General features: G+C 44.4%; 1 protein-coding gene across 1 annotated transcript in view; it reads right to left on the bottom strand.

The window, feature by feature from the left end:
• The window catches only part of LOC307157729 (uncharacterized protein), a gene marked incomplete at both ends in the record, with an annotated part of 62,746 nt that overhangs the window by 21,072 nt on the left and 21,551 nt on the right, over positions 1 to 20,123 (bottom strand). The window contains 13 exons of the mRNA XM_079869652.1: positions 2,911 to 3,213; positions 3,691 to 4,008; positions 4,083 to 4,406; positions 4,518 to 4,832; positions 5,226 to 5,534; positions 5,739 to 6,053; positions 6,148 to 6,444; positions 7,357 to 7,575; positions 7,742 to 8,044; positions 8,642 to 8,806; positions 8,907 to 9,209; positions 9,344 to 9,673; positions 10,742 to 10,793. Of these exons, the coding sequence (XP_079725778.1) occupies positions 2,911 to 3,213; positions 3,691 to 4,008; positions 4,083 to 4,406; positions 4,518 to 4,832; positions 5,226 to 5,534; positions 5,739 to 6,053; positions 6,148 to 6,444; positions 7,357 to 7,575; positions 7,742 to 8,044; positions 8,642 to 8,806; positions 8,907 to 9,209; positions 9,344 to 9,673; positions 10,742 to 10,793 (3,553 nt within the window). The remainder of the gene's footprint in view (positions 1 to 2,910; positions 3,214 to 3,690; positions 4,009 to 4,082; positions 4,407 to 4,517; positions 4,833 to 5,225; positions 5,535 to 5,738; positions 6,054 to 6,147; positions 6,445 to 7,356; positions 7,576 to 7,741; positions 8,045 to 8,641; positions 8,807 to 8,906; positions 9,210 to 9,343; positions 9,674 to 10,741; positions 10,794 to 20,123) is intronic.

The raw sequence follows: 20,123 nt of genomic DNA, 5'->3' as shown, positions 1-20,123 counted from the left end.
AAATTACACCTCAAATATCTTTTTTCCAAAGGTGGTTTCTTTCATTTGCTGTCGTTTTTATCACGTTGATGTAAGTTCAAGTGTCTGTTTCAAAAATAAGTTGGTTTTTAGTTAGTTACGTGATGCAGTGGTGTAACGTCATGATTGACAGCTGTGATTGACAGGTTCTCCGAGCGAAGTAGTCACTGAAGCAACAACGGACATTTTTTTCGGGATCTTCGGAGGACTGAGGAGATTGTATTTACTTTATTTTAACAAGCCTCTTGTCGTACTGCAATCATTTTTTTAAAAAGTGTGAGGGCGGAGCGTTGATTTCGCGGCTTTACTTCCTGCTCACTACTGCGCAGGTCTGGTCCCGAGATCGCTACTGCGCAGACTCAAGTTCCAATATGTCAGCGCCATATCGGGACTCTGGCGGCTTCAGTTCTCATCAATGGAAGAGAGCGAAGGGGCGTCGTCCATCTTTTTTTACAGTCTATGGTGTGGAGTGACAAGGCATGGCGGCGTCGTCGACTGCCAAGCGCGCCCTCTTGGGGCCCAGAGGTTTCAGAAATTGCTCTTTCTTTGAAAATGTGGGTACCACTGACCCGTGGGTCAGTGGCGGAACAAAAAGAAAAGGAAACAAAAGATTCTCCGCCCGGCCCTCCACCGGGGGAAGGAGTGGCGCCTTCGCCATCTCCTGAAGAGCAACTTGATCCACCTCTGGGCCGCCCGTCTCAGGGTCGTTTGCACCGTCGCTTGCCTGCTGGTTTGGCAGCGGCCTGGACGGGCGGGGGCGGCTTCCTACGGCTTGCTCCGCGCTGAGGCCTGGATGGTTGCTGCTGCTGGGGCTTAGCGGGAGCGGAGGACGCCGCAGAAGGCCGACCTCGGCGACGAGTAGACGGAGGATCTGCGGCCGGCGGACGGGTGGGAGCAGCAGTGGTCCGCCGGGGCAGGATGTGTCGGATGGCCTCCGTCTGCTTCTGTGCGGCCGAGAACTGCTGGGCAAAGCTCTCGACCGCGTCGCCAAACAACCCAACCTGGGAAAGAGGGGCATCCAGGAACCGATATTTATCGGTGTCCCTCATATCCACCAGGTTGAGCCAAAGGTGGCGCTCCTGGACCACCAAGGTGGACATCGCCTGACCGACTGAACGTGCGGTTTCCTTCGTCGCCCGGAGGGCGAGGTCGGTTGCCACACGGAGCTCCCGAAGGAGCTCTGGGTCAGAACCACCCACGTTCATGTCCATGAGCGCCTGGGCCTGGTGGACCTGCAAGAGCGCCATGGCATGGAGGGCGGAAGCAGCCTGTCCACAGGTCTTGTAAGCCCTCGCCGTTAGACCGGACGAGAACTTACAGGCCTTGGACGGGAGGCGTGGATTACCCCGCCAAGAGGAAGCTGACGCCGGACACAGTTGCATCGCGACGGCCCGCTCCACTGGGGGGATATCCACACACCCCTTAGCTGCCCCGCCGTCGAGGGTGGCGAGGGGGGAGGAGCCACTAGAACGGCTTCGGGCACTATACGGTGCCTTCCACGTCCTAGTAAGCTCCTCATGCACCTCCGGAAAGAAAGGTACCGGGGGATATCCACACACCCCTTAGCTGCCCCGCCGTCGAGGGTGGCAAGGGGGGAGGAGCCACTAGAACGGCTTCGGGCACTATACGGTGCCTTCCACGTCCTAGTAAGCTCCTCATGCACCTCCGGAAAGAAAGGTACCGGGGCGGCGCACTGAGAACCAGCACGGCCCGCCCCGAGAAACCAATCGTCCAACCGAGAAGGTTCGGGACGTGGTGGAGGGTTCCACGCAAGCCCAACCTTCTCGGCGGCCCGGGAAAGCATAGCCGCCCATTCTGGATCGGTCTCGGACAACGCTACACGCCCCGAAGGGGGCAACGCAGCCGAGTCGTCATCTCCAGAGGACTGAAGCTCCCCCTCCGATGCTGCGATCGACATCTGATCGTCAGCTGGAGCCCCAAAGGAAACGGTTGGTCGTTCCGGAGAAGGACCAAGACGTTCACTAAGGGGCCCCAATGGCAACAGCGCTTGTGAGGCGTGAGGGGCCCGCGGAGGTTGACTCGACGGGGAAGCCCTCACGGTAATCCTCAGATCACCCTGGTCATGCGCCGAAGTAGGTCTATTCTGCGGGGCAGAATAAACACTAGATCGGGGCATAGGCGAGGGGACTGCACCTCCCTTGAGGTAAGCGAGTCTCGATCTTAGCGCTGAGATAGTCATATTCCCGCAATGGGAACACGAACTATCCACAAAAGCTGCCTCAGCGTGTTGAATGCCCAAACACGAGAGGCAACTACTGTGGCCATCTGCTGGCGCCAGGGAACGACGGCATCCAGAAACGCACAAGCGGAATGACATCTTGAAAAAGACGCAGGGTCACGCTTGTGTTGCTCTTTTAGTGAAAACTAAAAAATAGAAAAATAACTCTCTCAGTGCTGAGGCACCCAGGGGTAGCCGCGGTGTGAATGAACACACGGGGAAACGCCCACCGAACCGACACACACACACACACAAACACAGAACAATAGTGCTGTGAAAACAGCAGTTGTGAGCTGCAATGCTCGCGGCCACCGCTGATCGCGCCGTCACACCAACACAAGGAGAGTCCTCTTCTCGTTTTCAAAGGCAGTCTTTTCCTGTAGAGTTCGGAAGTGAAAGCAAAAGCTCGGCTCCGAAGTGAAAGACAATGTGTGCGTGCGTGTGCCCGCTTCCTGTTTATACCCGCGCGGCGGGGCGGGGGCGCGTGACGCGTTCACGCACGCCAACGTTCATTGGCTTGTTCTGTAGATACTCGAAGTTGATAGGGCTCTCTGAAGTGATCTCAATTACGTCGTCACGTCGACGTTACGTCGAACGTGAGCGACTGAAAGGGAACTGCTGTTTTTTAGTGATGGAAATTGCATCAGTCTTACCTGAGCAGGTGATTTTGGCCACTCCATTTTTGTCGCAGTCATTCTGTCCCCAGGGTAAAGATGGACACTGCCACAGATTTGAATCATGTGGTCGACATTTCACTTCATCCAGCCAGTTACGAGCTGATTCCAGTCTTGGTGTACAATCAGACACAACGCCAGATCTTCCACAGTTCAGCTCTTGACAGATCAGACTCACTGTGTCTGTGTCCATCTCATTACAGCACACATTACCCCAGGATCCATTGTAGAATACCTCCACATTCCCTTCACAGCCCTCAGTTAACCTGATCTCTTTAAACTCTAGATAGAAGTGGAAAATTAGTACATTTTAAAAGTGTGGGTATTATGGACACATAAATGTGTTTTTAAAGTTGGTAACACTTTACAATAGGGTTCATTAGTTAACATTAGTTAATGTATTAACTAACATGAACTAACAATAAGCAATACATGTGTTACAGTATTTATTCATCTTTGTTAATGTTGGTTAATAAACACAGCTGTTCGTTCGTTGTTTGTTCATGTTAGTTCATAGCGCATTAACTAATGTTAACAAATACAACCTTTGATTTTAATAATGTATTAGTAGATGTTGAAATTAATAAATTAATAAATGAATTAATAAATGCTGTAGAAGTATAGTTCATTCTTAGTTTAGGTTAACTAAGGTAGTTAACTAATGTACCTTATTGTAAAGTGTTAACTTGAAGTTTCTTAAAATGTTATATTCATTATAAGTTTAATTTAAACACATACTGTATATAGAAGCATGTTTACCTGAGCATACGACTCCTACATCCTCCTTGTGTTGACAGTCATGTTTCCCCCAGCCTGGAGAAGAGCAGTTCCACAGGGACGTCTCATTCCCCTCACACTTCACCTCATCCAGCCATATGGGTCCAGAACCAGGACCAAACCAGGCTGGTACCTGCTGGTTACTGAGGGCCACTCCACACTGCAGCTGTCTGCACACCACATGGGCATCTTTAATATCCCAGGAGTCATCACACACTGTCCCCCATGAGCCGCTGTGAAAAACCTCCAGCCTCCCTGCACAGTCTCCCCCAGAACCCACCAGCCTGATGGACCCGCGACCTGATATTCAGAGAGAAAAACACATTATTGATCACTAACAACTGAAGAATCTGCACAGATGTTGTTGTTCTCACCAAGGCAGGTGATTGACAGCTGTTGTGTGGAGCTGCAGTTGAGAGTTTGTGGAGAGCTGCAGTTCCTCAGATGAGCTTCACTCCCAGAGCACTGGAAGCCCGTCACACACTCATGACTGTGTTCAGGACTGGATGAAGAGGAGCCGGAGAAGTTCAGCACAGAGCCACAGCCCAGCTGTCTGCAGACCACAGAGGATTCAGTGAGACTCCAGGAGTCCAGCAGAACTCTCCTCCAGACCTGATGGATGGAAACTTCCAGCTCACCCTCACACTGTCTCTCTCCAGACAACCGCACCAGACCGTCATGAACAGCCAGAGAGGAACCTGAGGAAAGATGATCATGTTTTACTAAAGTAAGACTTGTGTTTGAACAATATAAAATAGTGTTTATATATTATATAGAGAGTTTTTCAGTAGTGTGTCAAATAAGTTTACCAGAGCAAATGACTCCAACATCTCGTCTATGAGAACATTCAGCTCGACTCCATGAAGAGACGGAACATTCTGAGAGTTTTGTTTCATTCCCGTCACAATCAAACACATCAGCCCAGATTTCACCACTTCCCTTTCCAAACCAGTCTGATCCCACAACAGACACAGCAATCCCACAATTCAGCTGTCTACAGAGGACACTGGCAGCTCTCATATCCCAGCATGCATCACACACTGAGCCCCATTCATTGAGAAACCGAGGCTCCACTCTTCCAGAACAAGAGTCTGAGCCGTTTACCAGTCTGAGATCGGTGTAACCTGTGCAAAAAACTTTTGTCATTACAAGACCCAACAAAAAAAATATCTTGACTGAGAAAAATCTTCTCTTTATGTGTGTGATGTAACGACGTCAAATAATTCTTAAAGATGCACTATGTAGCTTTTGGCCCATAGCAGTTTGTAGCTGTATGCATTTGTTTTGGTGGGCACCCACAGGCAGAAACATTAATCGGTGCCAATGAATCAGGGTGAGACAAAAACCCGGTTTGGAAGATGGATTTATGATGTAATCATCACTCATTATTTAAATTTAGTTAATTCTGAACAAAAAGTTACATAGTGTACTTTAACTATTCAGTAACAATACAAAAAATAAACAACTTGGGGGAATACATTTTTGTAATATAGACACAGTGAATATTGATTCTTTACCAGAACAGATCAGGCCAACATTATTGGTGCAGTTGTGTTTCTGTGATGATGATATTGAACAGAATGAAATCTGAGACTCATTTCCTCTGCACTGAATCTCTTGTGTCCACATCTGAGCGTCTCCTTTGCCAAAAGCATCTTCTCCCAGCACCTGTACAGGAGCCCCACAGTCCAGCTCTCTACACACAACCTCTGCATCCTGCTGGTCAAAGGCAGCGTCACACACTGAAACCCACGACTGATCATCAAGTATCTCTAACCTCCCAGAGCAGAGGTGAGGCCCAGCAGCAAGTCTGGAAGGTTTATGACCTGTTTGTGTTACATGAACAGTAGAAAAAACATATAATACAGAAAAAATATATATTACAGGCGTAAATGCAGACAAAACGTGTAACAATACAGATTTGTTAAAGTTTTCCACATAAAACAAAATCATTACTTGTGTAAACATAAATCCATTGGCAACAAGTAGAAAAGCAAGAGTGGAATGCTTTTAAGTCCAGCATTATTTACCTGAACAGATGACCCCGGCATTTGAATGCTGACTACAGACATTTATGCTCCATCCTGACGCCCAGCAGTTCTTCAGTGTAGACTCTGATCCAGCACATAACACACTACTCATCCATATTGGTTCTGATCCTTGTCCAAACTGAGAATCACTCAGAGAATCTACAGGTTCTCCACAGTCCAGCTCTCTACACACCACTGTAGCATCAGTCATATCCCAAAAATTGCCACACACTGTTCCCCACTGACCTCTATGAAGAACCTCCACTCTACCAGCACAGCGACTGTTGCCACCAACCAGCCTCACATTCTTTCTATCTAAGTGACAGAAGAATAAAGAGAGAGACTTTAAAGGTGTTAAAGGTAAAAAAATAAATAAAAAATAAAAATAATCTCATGTTTTATTTCTTACCAGCACAGATCAGTCCCTGGTAATTATGTGAACAACTGTTTTTATGAAAAGATGTTGGACAGAAGTGAATCTGAGACTCATTTCCTCTGCACTGAATCTCTTGTGTCCACATCTGAGCGTCTCCTTTGCCAAAAGCATCTTCTCCCAGCACCTGTACAGGAGCTCCACAGTCCAGCTCTCTACACACAACCTCTGCATCCTGCTGGTCAAAGGCAGCGTCACACACTGAAACCCACGACTGATCGTCAAGTATCTCTAACCTCCCAGAGCAACTGGAGTTTCCGATAAGCCTGACACCTGAAGTAGCAAGAGATAAATAACCGTTTTTTGTTTGTTATCTAAATGTCATTCATTTCTACCACACAGAAACATTCATTAATGTAAAAAGGAATCAATGGAAATTAATGAAAAGCTTTATGAAAGGTTCATTTAAATGGATAGTTCATTCAAAAATGAAAGCTCTGCCATTATTTACTAATCCATCCATCCGCCAAACTGCTTGATCCTGTGTAGGGTTGCAGGGATGCTGGAGCCTATCGCGTCTCAAGGCAAAGGTAGGGAAATACCCATGATGAATGGCCAGCCCATCACAGAACTAACACACACAGACATACACATACACATACACATACACATACACATGCTCACTAATACCTACAGACAATTTACTGTCTCCAATTTACCTATCCTGCATGTCAATCCAAATTCATATGACCTTCTTTTCTTCCATGGAACACAAAAAGCAAATTCTTGAAGGATATCCTGGCCAGTTGCCACTCTTTTGAACATAATGGAAGCGAGTTAAGACAGGCTGTCGAAGCACCAACATGACAAAGAATAATAATAAAGTTTGTTCTGTTGCTCACAAAAAAGCTACTGAATGTAATTTTATAAAACACTGCACAAATCTCATTTACCACTTTATGGTGTTTCTTATTTTGGATCCTGAAAAAAAAACATCTTTTGTGCTCCACAGAAGAAAGTGATTCTGATTTGGCCTGACTTGAGGGTGAGTAAAATAATGAAATAATTTTCATTTTTGGTGAACTATCCCTTTAAGGCAGGTGGATCTAGAGTAATATAAAAACAGAATTGAGGTTTGGAGCAGCTTACCTGAACAAATGACTCCCGCATCATTAGTATGATCACACTGATATAAACCCCATTGTACTGATCCACAGTTCTTCAGTGTAGATTCTGATCCAGTACATAACTTGCGATTTGGCCAGATTGGTCCTGATCCAGATCCAAAATAAGCATCACCCAGAACATCTACAGGTTCTCCACAGTCCAGCTCTCTACACACCACTGTAGCATCAGCCATATCAAAGTCAACACCACACACTGTTCCCCACTGACCTCTATGAAGAACCTCCACTCTACCAGCACAGCGACTGGTACCACCAACCAGTCTTACTCTCATAATGTCTATACATGATTAATGAAAATAGTGAGAGATAAGATAAAGATACAAACAAATAGAAAGAAAAAAGTATCACACAAATAGGAAAAATATATTATGGAACTAATATGTATTCTAGATTTAGTGGACATTCAATTTAATTTCAGTTTATTAAAAAAACAATCCTCTAACCTGCACACACCAGATCAACACCGGTGTTATCAGAACAGTTGTTTTCAAGTGATAGTGATGTTGGACAGTTGTGAATCTGAGACTCATTTCCTCTGCACTGAATCTCTTGTGTCCACATCTGAGCGTCTCCTTTGCCAAAAGCATCTTCTCCCAGCACCTGTACAGGAGCCCCACAGTCCAGCTCTCTACACACAACCTCTGCATCCTGCTGGTCAAAGGCAGCGTCACACACTGAAACCCACGACTGATCATCAAGTATCTCTAACCTCCCAGAGCAGCGAGAACCTCCAACCAGCCGGACTTCTAAATAAAACAACACAGATCAACAAAATGATGGCTTATTTTAAAGGTATATAGCAGGACAGATTTCCACCTACAAGGCCCTGTCCCGAATGGAGCACTTGAGGTGCATTTGAGGTCTTGCAGAATAGTAATGGCTGCTGCTTGCGAATACCTGTGAGTACCACAGGTCTATCTGGGACACAACCTCAGATTTTCATAACTGTAGACTGTATTTAGTTTCCTCTTTAACTGTATGTGTATGTATATGTAAATGTGTGCTACAGTAAGCATAGGAAATGTTGTGACAGTTCAAATTAAAATTGTACAATTATATAATTAATAGAGTATATCTATTTTATATAAAATTAATTTTAACAGAAGAGAAAGGTAGAAAATAATCATGGAAAATAAAAATGATGACTGCTTCTGACAAGTGTTTTGTATAATAATATGAAACTTTTAACTTACCTGAACAAATGACTTGAGCGCTCTTATTAAGACACTCGTCAGGAACATTCAATTTTATGGATCCACATTTCTTAAGTGTAGACTCTGATCCACTACAAATTGCAATTTTCATTAAGACTGGCCTTGATCCCAGTCCAAACTGAGCATCACCCAGAGCATCTACAGGTTCTCCACAGTCCAGCTCTCTACACACCACTGCAGCATCAGCCAAATCCCAGCCAACACCACACACTGTTCCCCACTGACCTCTATGAAGAACCTCCACTCTACCAGCACAGCGACTGCTACCATTTACCAGTCTCACATTTCTTATGTCTTGGAATGAAAGAAAGAGAGAAAGGCGAGTTGTGAGTTGACATGTAAAATGTTCAAATAAAATGAAATAAAACTGCTCTGTTACATTTTGAACTCTTACCAGTACACAGCAAACCAATGTTGTGCTCATGTGAACAGTTGTTTTCATCTAATGGTGATGTTTGACAGAGGTGAATCTGAGACTCATTTCCGTTGCACTGAATCTCTCGTGTCCACATCTGAGCGTCTCCTTTGCCAAAAGCATCTTCTCCCAGCACCTGTACAGGAGCCCCACAGTCCAGCTCTCTACACACAACCTCTGCATCCTGCTGGTCAAAGGCAGCGTCACACACTGAAACCCACGACTGATCATCAAGTATCTCTAACCTCCCAGAGCAGCGAGAACCTCCAACCAGCCTGACTTCTAAATAGGACAACATAGATCAACAAAAATGATTTGTTGATTTGCTTTTGAATGACTGAATAATTAAACATTTTAACAATTAAAATCAATGAGAAACCAATAAGGAAGCACAAAACGTTATACATATATATTACCTGAGCAGATGACTCCAGCATCTTTACTATGATCACAGTTGTGTTTTTCCCATCCTCCTGATCCACACTTCTCCACTGTTGACTCTGATCCTTTACACATGACATAACTTATCCAGATTGGTCCTGATCCTGGTCCAAAATGAGCATCACTCAGAGCATCTACAGGTTCTCCACAGTCCAGCTCTCTACACACCACTGCAGCATCAGCCAAATCCCAGTCATAGTGACACACTGTTCCCCACTGACCTCTATGAAGAACCTCCACTGTACCAGCACAGCGACTGTGACCACCAACCAGCCTCACATTCACATGGACTGATGCTGAGAGAGCTGACACAATGAGAGAAAGATAAAGGGATTAGAAAGGGTGGAAGAGAGGAAAAGAGGAAGAGAAAAATACATACACAGGGTAAAAAAATGAGACAACAAAGTTGTGTAAATTAATGTTTCTTCCTTTTTTTCTCTGTATGGTGCAGTGGACCTGTTTAGCTATTGAAATGATAATGGTGCAATATGGAAGCCATAAGGTGCCATGTATTATTCTTTTTCTTTCTTGGTTTTTCAAAAAAATGTTTGATCACAGCTTAATTTTCTTTAGGATCTCAAACTAACAAAAGTTTAAAAAAAAAATTGGTATGATTGGTATAGTAACAAAAGCCATTTCTATACTGTATGTATGTATATATATATATATATATATATATACACTGCTTAATCATGGATAAGTAAATAGTTTTAACTTTTGTAAAATTATGTTTGACAAATGCGATCAAATAATTTGCAGCTTACAAGAGAAATTGTGTAGTTTTTTTTGTCATGTGACAATTAAGCAGAGATCTAATAATCTGATGATCTGTAAATAACAAATGCATTCATTATTATTATTATTATTATTATTATTATTATCATCTGAGGCACCACATTACAGTCAAACTTAATTTTAAGTTTTTGAACAATACAATACTGAATTTCTGAAAATAACATCACTTTCATTCATTGTCTACTTACCAGCTGTGATGAGTATTATAATTGAAGACAGTAAAATGAGTGTCAGGCATCTCTCCATCTCTCTCTGCTTGATAAATTCAACATCCAGTACAAGCTTCTCCGCACTGACGATACAGAAGTACAGGCGTCCTCTCTCAGCCCCCTTAATGAGAGAGAAAGAGGTTCAAAACCCTCCAATCACACTCGCTGTTACCTTATTAGACAGAACAGAGGAAATCATCAAACAACTTCAGTGACAAATCAGACCAGGCTTTAATGATCTTCTCCATATATATCTAACAGTCAGTGCTGATGAGCTCCTCCTCCCCACCCATCAAGAGGGGATGCAGAAAGACACACACACACACACACACACACACACACACACACACACACACGTATTTCACTGACTTGCAGGAGACAGGAAACTCTCCAGTTTATTTACAGCATCAAAGCCCAACACCTGCAGAGAAGAGATAAAAACACTGATAACTAACTATGAATGTCCTACACACTGTCTATTAATGTATACATTATGTTAGCATGATATTAACACGTAATAAACTCAACTCAACTATTGTAAAATGGCATTAAAAACATTAAGTTAATAAATGCTTGCAAGGACACAGTGCAAAAGTTAGCTCTAATTACACAGAGGGGTGGAAAACATCACAAACTTAATTTTGTGACACCTTCCTTCAGTGTATGTCAAATAATTCCTTTGACTAATGTGAAATTGACCTAATTCCACAAAAGTGGTTTCAGATGGCCCACAAAAACCATAACCATAGTAAAAATAAGCATGTTGTTCACATTGTGACCAGCAGAGAGAGCCAGTACTACAGTACATATCTGCCAAAGCACCCTGTACTGTACCCTCATATTTTTCAGTATTTTACAGTTTGGATGAGAGTTTTTTTATGTAATTTCTCTTGTGAAATGGCAAGTATAAAAAAAAAAAAAAAAAAAAAATACATAAATAAAAGACAGGATTTCTGAAGAAGACACTTTTAGCTCATAACAAAGTATATCAATAACCTATAAAAGTTTGGAAGTAATATACGAGTAATGCCATAAGATTTATAAGCTGTTTCCCTCATGGGAACCAAAAAATTTCAAGGATAAGGATATTGAATAAATGCATACTTTAATATACAAGTAGTAGCTCCCAGTCACAGACCGTTCTTGAGATTTGCATTCGAAGGGGTGTCTTACCAAGATACAGTCCCACCATTTGGACTGGCCCTAGCTCCATGCACCTTCACGAAATGCGTGGATGCGGCCCTCTCCCCCTGAAATGGATTGGAGTAAGCATCCTGAATTACCTTGATGATTGGTTGTTCTTAGCCCAATCGAAGGAGGAGCTATGTGCACGCAGATCTCTGCTTCTCAGCCATTTGGAAAGTCTGGGGTTCAGGATCAAGCTGAGCAAAAGCTTGCTGTCCCCCAGCCAGCGGATCTCGTTCCTGGGGGCAGTATTCGATTCGTCCCAGATGCCTGGATTTTGCCGGAACGCTCCCTGGGCAGGGACTAGTGCCGTCATTCAAAGTTGGGGACAACCTCCCCCTGAATTTGTTTCAGACCCTACTGGGCCTCATGGAAGTAGCCTCCTCACTATTTCCTTGGGCCTGTTACTTAGGACCCTCAGCTGTACCAAAGCCCTGGTCCCCTGGAAATCGCTCCATCAGTATCAGTTAGGAGTAGAACTGGGCTCGGTTTCATCATAGGGCGCCCCAACCAGTCTTGGAAAGCATCCGTCACGACTACTTTCCTTCTAGTAGTCGTGATGGTTGCCTCCAAGACTGGTTGGGGAAATTATGGCAGTACTTCTGGCCTTCAAGGAGTTCCAGTCAGATTTCAGGGGGCATCATGTCTTGGTCCAATCGGACAGCATGACAGTGGTAGTCTATATAAATCATCAAGGGGGTCTCAGGTCTCGTCCGTTAAACAGGCTGGCACTCCACCGCCTTCTGTAGCCACAGTACAATCTTCACTCAGTAAGAGCGATACATGTGCCGGGATCCATGAACATGGGAGCAGATATTCTGATATTTGCATCGAAGGAAAACGCCCACAGCCAAATATTCTTCCCAAAGAAGAAGGATGTATTTGCCTGCAGGTGGCCCTCTCTGTGCCTTTATGCCTTCCCTCCAGTAGCCCTGCTCCCTCAGGTCATCAACCGAATCAGGGAGGACAGATGCTTGGTTTTACTTGTGGCACCACTCTAGCAGAACCAGCAGTGGTTCCCGGGAATAGCTCAGCTGCTATCAGCAGCTCCAATCAGCAGCTCTATGGCCAATCCCGCTGAGGAGAGACCTCCTTTCCCAAGTGGAGGGGTCCATTTGGCATCCCCAACTCAAGTTGTGGAGCCTTCATCTGTGGCCTCTCGACGGGAGCCTTCACGTCTCTCCAGGGAGGTCTTGAACACCATCTCTGAGGCTAGGGCACATTCTACAAGGCACTTTTATGCCCAGAAATGGCCTATGTTTTCCGGCTGGTGCTCCGCTCAGAATGTAGACCCTCTGTCTTGTGAGGTCGACCTTCGGTCTCTCTCACTAAAGATCACCCTCCTGCTATTATCAAGTGAGTTGGTGATCTGCAGGCTCTTTCAGTGGACGCCTCCTGTCTTGAGTTTGGGCCCAACGACAGTAAAGTCGTCCATAGGCCCAATGAATTTGTTATCCAACAAATGCCTAAGGTGCTTTCCACGCCCTTTAGAGCACAAGTCATTTTACTCTCTGCTCTCCCCTCTGCTGAGGGCGAGCAGAGGCTACACTCACTTCGCCCAGTTCGGGCCCTTAGGGTGTACATTGAGCGCTCTAGCCAGTTCAGGCAGTCAGAGCAGCTGTTTGTGTGCTTCGGAGGCCGCTCAAAGGGGCTGCAAGTTACGAAGCAGAGACTATCCCACTGGATAGTGGACGCAATAGTGCTAGCTTACAAGTCCTTTGACTTGAAGTGCCCTATTGGGGTGAGGGCCCACTCCACCAGGTGAATGGTTTCTTGGGCTTAGTCTAGTGGAGCGTTTATTGCTGATATCTATGCGGTGTCCGGTTGGAGCTGGGAATCTGAAGGATCTGGAGAGATTCTGTATGGAGGAATGGTCTCTGATCTCTTGTCAGGTGTTCTCCAAACTCATCAGGCATCATATGAGAAAACTCAGAGTGGTAATCTTGGCAAAAGGAGGTTGCAAAAAGTACTTAATAAAAGGGTGCCAATAATTATGGCCAACGTGTTTTTGGAGAAAAACATTTATTTCATAATGTTATTTCCCCCTAGCCTGGGTTTCCCCATGCTGCCTAGCGCGCAGCACAATTTTATTCACGCTGCTAGGCAGCCTGGACACCATGGACCAGATTTTCCCCTCAAAAAGGGAACCAATCACAGAACGGGGAGGGAGCAGCCAGACGATGACGACGTCTATGCGACACACCGAAGCAGTTTGTTTATATCTATGGGTCCAACATGGCAGCAGACGCGAAGTTACCTTTCGATGCAGCCTTAGATAGTGTTCTAAGTAGTTTAGAACGCAAGTTTATTTCGTCTTCTTCCTCGTCGAATTTCTGTTGCTCTACATTCAGTACATCATCTGGTATAATTGAAACAATTAGCTATGAGCTACGTACAGGCGCATTTGATAGACATTCGTAGCGCCCAATAAACGGCTCTGGGCATTCGTAAACCACGCCTCAAATACGAGAAAATGAACATGTGGTTCCCAGACAACGTCTCAATGAGACGAGGTCTGACGTTAGCCAGGCTAATTTCCCCCCCAATTTCAATTATTTTACTTAAAGGGGGGGTGAAATGCTCATTTTCACTCAATCTCCTGTTAATCTTGAGTACCTATAGAGTAATATTGCATCCTTCATATCTCCAAAAAGTATTTTGTTTTTATTAAATTTTTAACATAAAGATAGGCTGTACCGAGTCTTTCCGGAAAAAAACGAGCGGCTGGGGGCGGGCCGTGTGGGCGAAGCTTAGCTGTGCTAACACGCCAAGCTAGTGACAACACACAGAGACATTTGTTCAACAAACAGTTTTACTCACCGTCCGGTTCCAACGCACGACCGCGAACCTTTATCATTGTGACTGCTCGATCCTTAAGCATTAGACGATCTGCAAATCCGTAGATCTGGGCTTTGTTTATAAAACAATCATCGTCGAAATGCAGGGAACAAAAGTCTTACACAACTCCGTTTATGCTCAGGAAAACAAACTGCCACGGGTTCCTTAACGCTGGGTTCTTTGGGAATCTGTGCAGGGTTGTCTTGCCCTGGCAACCAAAAACACACTTCTTTGGTGACATTGACTTCCCAAAAGCCGGGCAGGGCGCTTTGATGGCGAACTGCTTTCACTCTCTTGCTCTGGTCTACGAGTGCGCGCGCGGCCGCGATCTTACCGGAGAAGTGCCCTTAGGACCCATATAAGGAAATTCCGCCCTATCTTACGTAAGACAGAGCCATACTCGAAAAAAACTTTCCGAAACTTGTGACAAACCGGAAGGAGTATTTTTGGAACAAAAATACTCCAAACGTACAACTTAGTTTTTGAAACTTTGTCCATGTTTAGCATGGGAATCCAACTCTTTACCAGTGTAAAAAACTCAGTATGCATGAAATAGCATTTCACCCCCCCCTTTAAATGAAAGGTTAGATTTTTGCAAACATTTTTTGTGAAAGATCAAAATGATAAACAATATAGATTTATTTTTACAGCCATCTTTGATCATATCGTGCCAATAATTCTGACTACAACTGTATATACACACACCTGACTCACCTACCTCGAGGGTTTTCTGCATCCCTCTGCAGTTCCTATTCTAATACTAATTATGACCGCCGCTAGCGTAGCTAGCGAAAGCGGTCATATAGGGATTGTCAAAGTTTTTTTTTTTTTTTTTTTCGTCACCTTACTGAATTTTTCGTCAACGATACCAGGGACACCGAAGCACCGGGGAACATGAAATTTGGTGGGCATGTAGCCCCACTAGACTTCTAAGGAAAAATTTCGTTTGGTCCCCGGGGGCCACTCCCCCCCCGTGCTGGGCCCCCCCAAACCCAAAAAAATGCAGTTTTTCCTCAATAACTACCTGAACCGTGGCACCGAGGATGAAGAAATTTTTATGGTATGTTGGTCTACTAGACTTTTACGGAAAAATTTCGTTTGGTCCCCGGGGGCCACTTCCCCCCCCCCGCGCTGGGGCCCCCGTAAATTTTTCGTCAACGATACCAGGGACACCGAAACACCGGGGAACATGAAATTTGGTGGGGATGTAGCCCCACTAGACTTCTACGGAAAAATTTCGTTTGGTCCCCGGGGGCCACTCCCCCCCTGCGCTGGGCCCCCCCAAACCCAAAAAAATGCAGTTTTTCCTAAATAACTACCTGAACCGTGGCACCGAGGATGAAGAATTTTTTATGGTATGTTGGTCTACTAGACTTTTACGGAAAAATTTCGTTTGGTCCCCGGGGGCCACTTCCCCCCCCGCGCTGGGGCCCCCGTAAATTTTTCGTCAACGATACCAGGGACACAGAAACACCGGGGAACATGAAATTTGGTGGGCATGTAGCCCCACTAGACTTCTATGGAAAAATTTCGTTTGGTCCCCGAGGGCCACTCCCCCCCCGTGCTGGGCCCCCCCAAACCCAAAAAAATGCAGTTTTTCCTAAATAACTACCTGAACCGTGGCACCGAGGATGAAGAAATTTTTATGGTATGTTGGTCTATTAGACTTTTACGGAAAAATTTCGTTTGGTCCCCGGGGGCCACTCCCCCCCCCCGCGCTGGGGCCCCCGTAAATTTTTCGTCAACGATACCAGGGACACCGAAGCACCGGGGAACATGAAATTTGGTGGGCATGTAGCCCCACTAGACTTCTAAGGAAAAATTTCGTTTGGTCCCCGGGGGCCACTCCCCCCCCGCGCTGGGCCCCCCCCAACCCAAAAAATGCAGTTTTTCCTAAATAACTACCTGAACCGTGGCACCGAGGATGAAGAAATTTTTATGGTATGTTGGTCTACTAGACTTTTACGGAAAAATTTTGTTTGGTCCCCGGGGGCCACTCCCCCCCCCCCCCCCCCCGCGCTGGGGCCCCCGTAAAATTTTCGTCAACGATACCAGGGACACCGAAGCACCGGGGAACATGAAATTTGGTGGGCATGTAGCCCCACTAGACTTCTAAGGAAAAATTTCGTTTCGTCCCCGGGGGCCACTCCCCCCCCGCGCTGGGCCCCCCCAAACCCAAAAAAATGCAGTTTTTCCTAAATAACTACCTGAACCGTGGCACCGAGGATGAATAAATTTTTATGGTATGTTGGTCTACTAGACTTTTACGGAAAAATTTCGTTTGGTCCCCGGGGGCCACTTCCCCCCCCGCGCTGGGGCCCCCGTAAATTTTTCGTCAACGATACCAGGGACACCGAAGCACCGGGGAACATGAAATTTGGTGGGCATGTAGCCCCTCTAGACTTCTAAGGAAAAATTTCGTTTGGTCCCCGGGGGCCACTCCCCCCCCGCGCTGGGCCCCCCCAAACCCAAAAAAATGCAGTTTTTCCTAAATAACTACCTGAACCGTGGCACCGAGGATGAAGAATTTTTTATGGTATGTTGGTCTACTAGACTTTTACGGAAAAATTTCGTTTGGTCAACGGGGGCCACTTCCCCCCCCCGCGCTGGGGCCCCCGTAAATTTTTCGTCAACGATACCAGGGACACCGAAGCACCGGGGAACATGAAATTTGGTGGGCATGTAGCCCCACTAGACTTCTAAGGAAAAATTTCGTTTGGTCCCCGGGGGCCACTCCCCCCCCCCGCGCTGGGCCCCCCCAAACCCCAAAAAATGCAGTTTTTCCTAAATAACTACCTGAACCGTGGCACCGAGGATGAAGAATTTTTTATGGTATGTTGGTCTACTAGACTTTTACGGAAAAATTTCGTTTGGTCCCCTGGGGCCACTTCCCCCCCCCCCCACGCTGGGGCCCCCATGAATTTTTTGTCAACGATACCAGGGACACCGAAACACTGGGGAACATGAAATTTGGTGGGCATGTAGCCCCACTAGACTTCTACGGAAAAATTTCGTTTGGTCCCCGGGGGCCACTCCCCCCCCGCGCTGGGCCCCCCCAAACCCAAAAAATGCAGTTTTTCCTAAATAACTACCTGAACCGTGGCACCGAGGATGAAGAAATTTTTATGGTATGTTGGTCTTAAGGGCCCACATCAACCTAGCCCATAATCGATTGTCAAAGTTTTTTTTTTTTTTTTTTTCGTCATCTACTGAATTTTTTCGTCAACGATACCAGGGACACCGAAACACCGGGGAACATGAAATTTGGTGGGCATGTAGCCCCACTAGACTTTTACGGAAAAATTTCGTTTGGTCCCCGGGGGCCACTAATTGATTTCGGCTAATCAATTTTGGCGAATGCAAACAACGTGATTATTGTTCATGAGTCTAACATCCAGCCACGCAAGAAAACATGTAATCTACCTGAGGGAATAATATGCTCAAAAAACATTTCTGATTATTATTAATGTTTTAAAGCTTTTAGAAAGTACATAGAAAGCTTTTGTAACATTACCTTAACTGTCACTTTTGATTAATGTAATGCATCCTTGCTGAATAAAAGTAGGCAATTACTTTCTTTATTTTTTTTCCCAAAAAATAATCTTACTAACCCCAAACTTTTGAACTGTAAGCCTTGTGTATAATGTTAAAAAAGCTTTCTATTTTAGATAAATGCTGTTATTTTGAACTGGTTTGTTTGTAATGTGACTTTTTTCATGTATGACATTAAAATTATTTTTAGAATTAAATACATAAATAGGTTAAGCAATACAAATGTGTTTATGTCTGATAACCTTTTAAACACAAACTTAACCGCAGACACTGAAATGACGTACACTGTGTGATACAGTACAAATATTTTGAGTGTCCCTCATTTTCCTATAAATAACCACGATTGTCCCGCATTTTCCTTTTCTGAAGTTGGCAACCCTAACTGTCACACACACACATGCAGGAATACAAACAAACGCAAGCATGCACACACACTGACATCCACACGCACAGACACACACCCATACACACACATACAAATCCACATGCACAGACACACACACACAAACACACACGCGCACACACATGTACGCACGCATACATACACACACACACACACAGACACACACATACACAAACACACACACATACACAAACACACACACATACACACACACACAGACAGACATGCACATACTACTACTTTTTTTAGGTATATACATAAACACGCAATACAGCCAAATTGCTCCACGTCATTTATTTTTGTGGAAAGCCAGTGCAGGCCTGAGCGGCGGTCATATTTTGTACCGCCATGCGGTACATCTAGTTTGTTTATGTATTTATTTATTTATTTATTAAATATTTATTTTTGCCGTTTTTACCTTTTTATTATGATAGGAGAGTGAGTAGAAAGCGAAGTGGCAGAGAGAAAGTGGGGGAAGGGATTGGGAAAGGTCCACGAGCCGAAACTCGAACTCAGGTCACCCGAACTGCCCACAAGACTATCAGCGCAGATGATGGAGATTATTTTCAACTTGACTGCAATGTTTTATTCTCTATCATTCAATGCATATTGCCAAATTAACCTTTATGTCATTGAAGACTAAAATCTATAAATTAAAATATTTCTTGCATTTATGAAGAAATGGCTCAGCACCCAATGCTCTATCGCCTGTTGCCTAAATGGTGTACAGTGTCTTTGGGCAGATTGCTGAGGCACATTGCCAGCAACAGCCATTTTAGGATTGTTTGTGATTTGGTATTAGTGACTTTAAAGTCCTCTTTGCTGAACTTTTCACAGATATGAGCTGGTTTTAGTGCTAAAATGCTTTGTGAATTACACAGAGCAAAAATGTTGTCCTATAATTAGGACTAACATGCTAATTATTTTTAGAGTTTCTCCTAAATGGGCAAGATATGAGCTACTTTTAGCCTTAAGATGTTTTATGAATACGGCCGATGTTTTGTGAATACGGCCCCTGATCTCTTTAAACTCTAGAATTAGATAAACTATGTTCAATTCAATTAAGTTATTTTTTTTTGTAAATGAACTAAAAAAACTATTTGATTACAAATACTACATTAATATTACTTTCTTGTTGCATATTGAAAGTTGCAGCTGCTGGTAAATTATTTGCAATGATTCTTAAAATGTGTGTGATATTACTTGTGGTGAACCTCCACTCTACCAGCACAGGAAACCTCACCCCCAACCAACCTCACTTTGCCTGCACACAAGAGTCGTTATCTATGAAAGTTAAATTATGAAAGATCAATTATGCTGCTTTTTTTGGAGTTAAATAATCATGTGGTGTGAAAAAGAAAATCACTTTTGCTTTCACTCAATTAATAAATTATAAAAGCTGCATGTATAATATGACAACACATCAAAACCCAAGGCCATTTAATGCAATTGATTATTTACCAAAAAATAATCAGTGAGAATCTAATTCTTTGCTACCATAAGCTATTTTTTTAATAAAAGAAATAAATATCAGTAAGGAAATACAAACAATAGTGTATATAAATTAAACTCATTGATGGTATGCTGTAATATCCTTATGTTAAATATTAAACTACTTTCATTTAATATGTTGAAAGAAACTGTTTGGCCCTTTAACTGAGGGATAAAATACCTGCACTGGTGAGTGTGACGACTGTGGACATCAGAAATATTGTCAGACAGCTCTTCATCTTCCTCTGCTCTGCACTTCAGTACAAACTATTCTGTAACACT

The sequence above is a fragment of the Squalius cephalus genome (genome assembly GCF_949319135.1).
Source record: "Squalius cephalus genome assembly, chromosome: 4".
NCBI lineage: Eukaryota > Metazoa > Chordata > Actinopteri > Cypriniformes > Leuciscidae > Squalius > Squalius cephalus.
The sequence above is the reverse complement of the archived record's forward strand: the minus strand, read 5'-3'. Positions and strand labels throughout refer to the sequence as shown.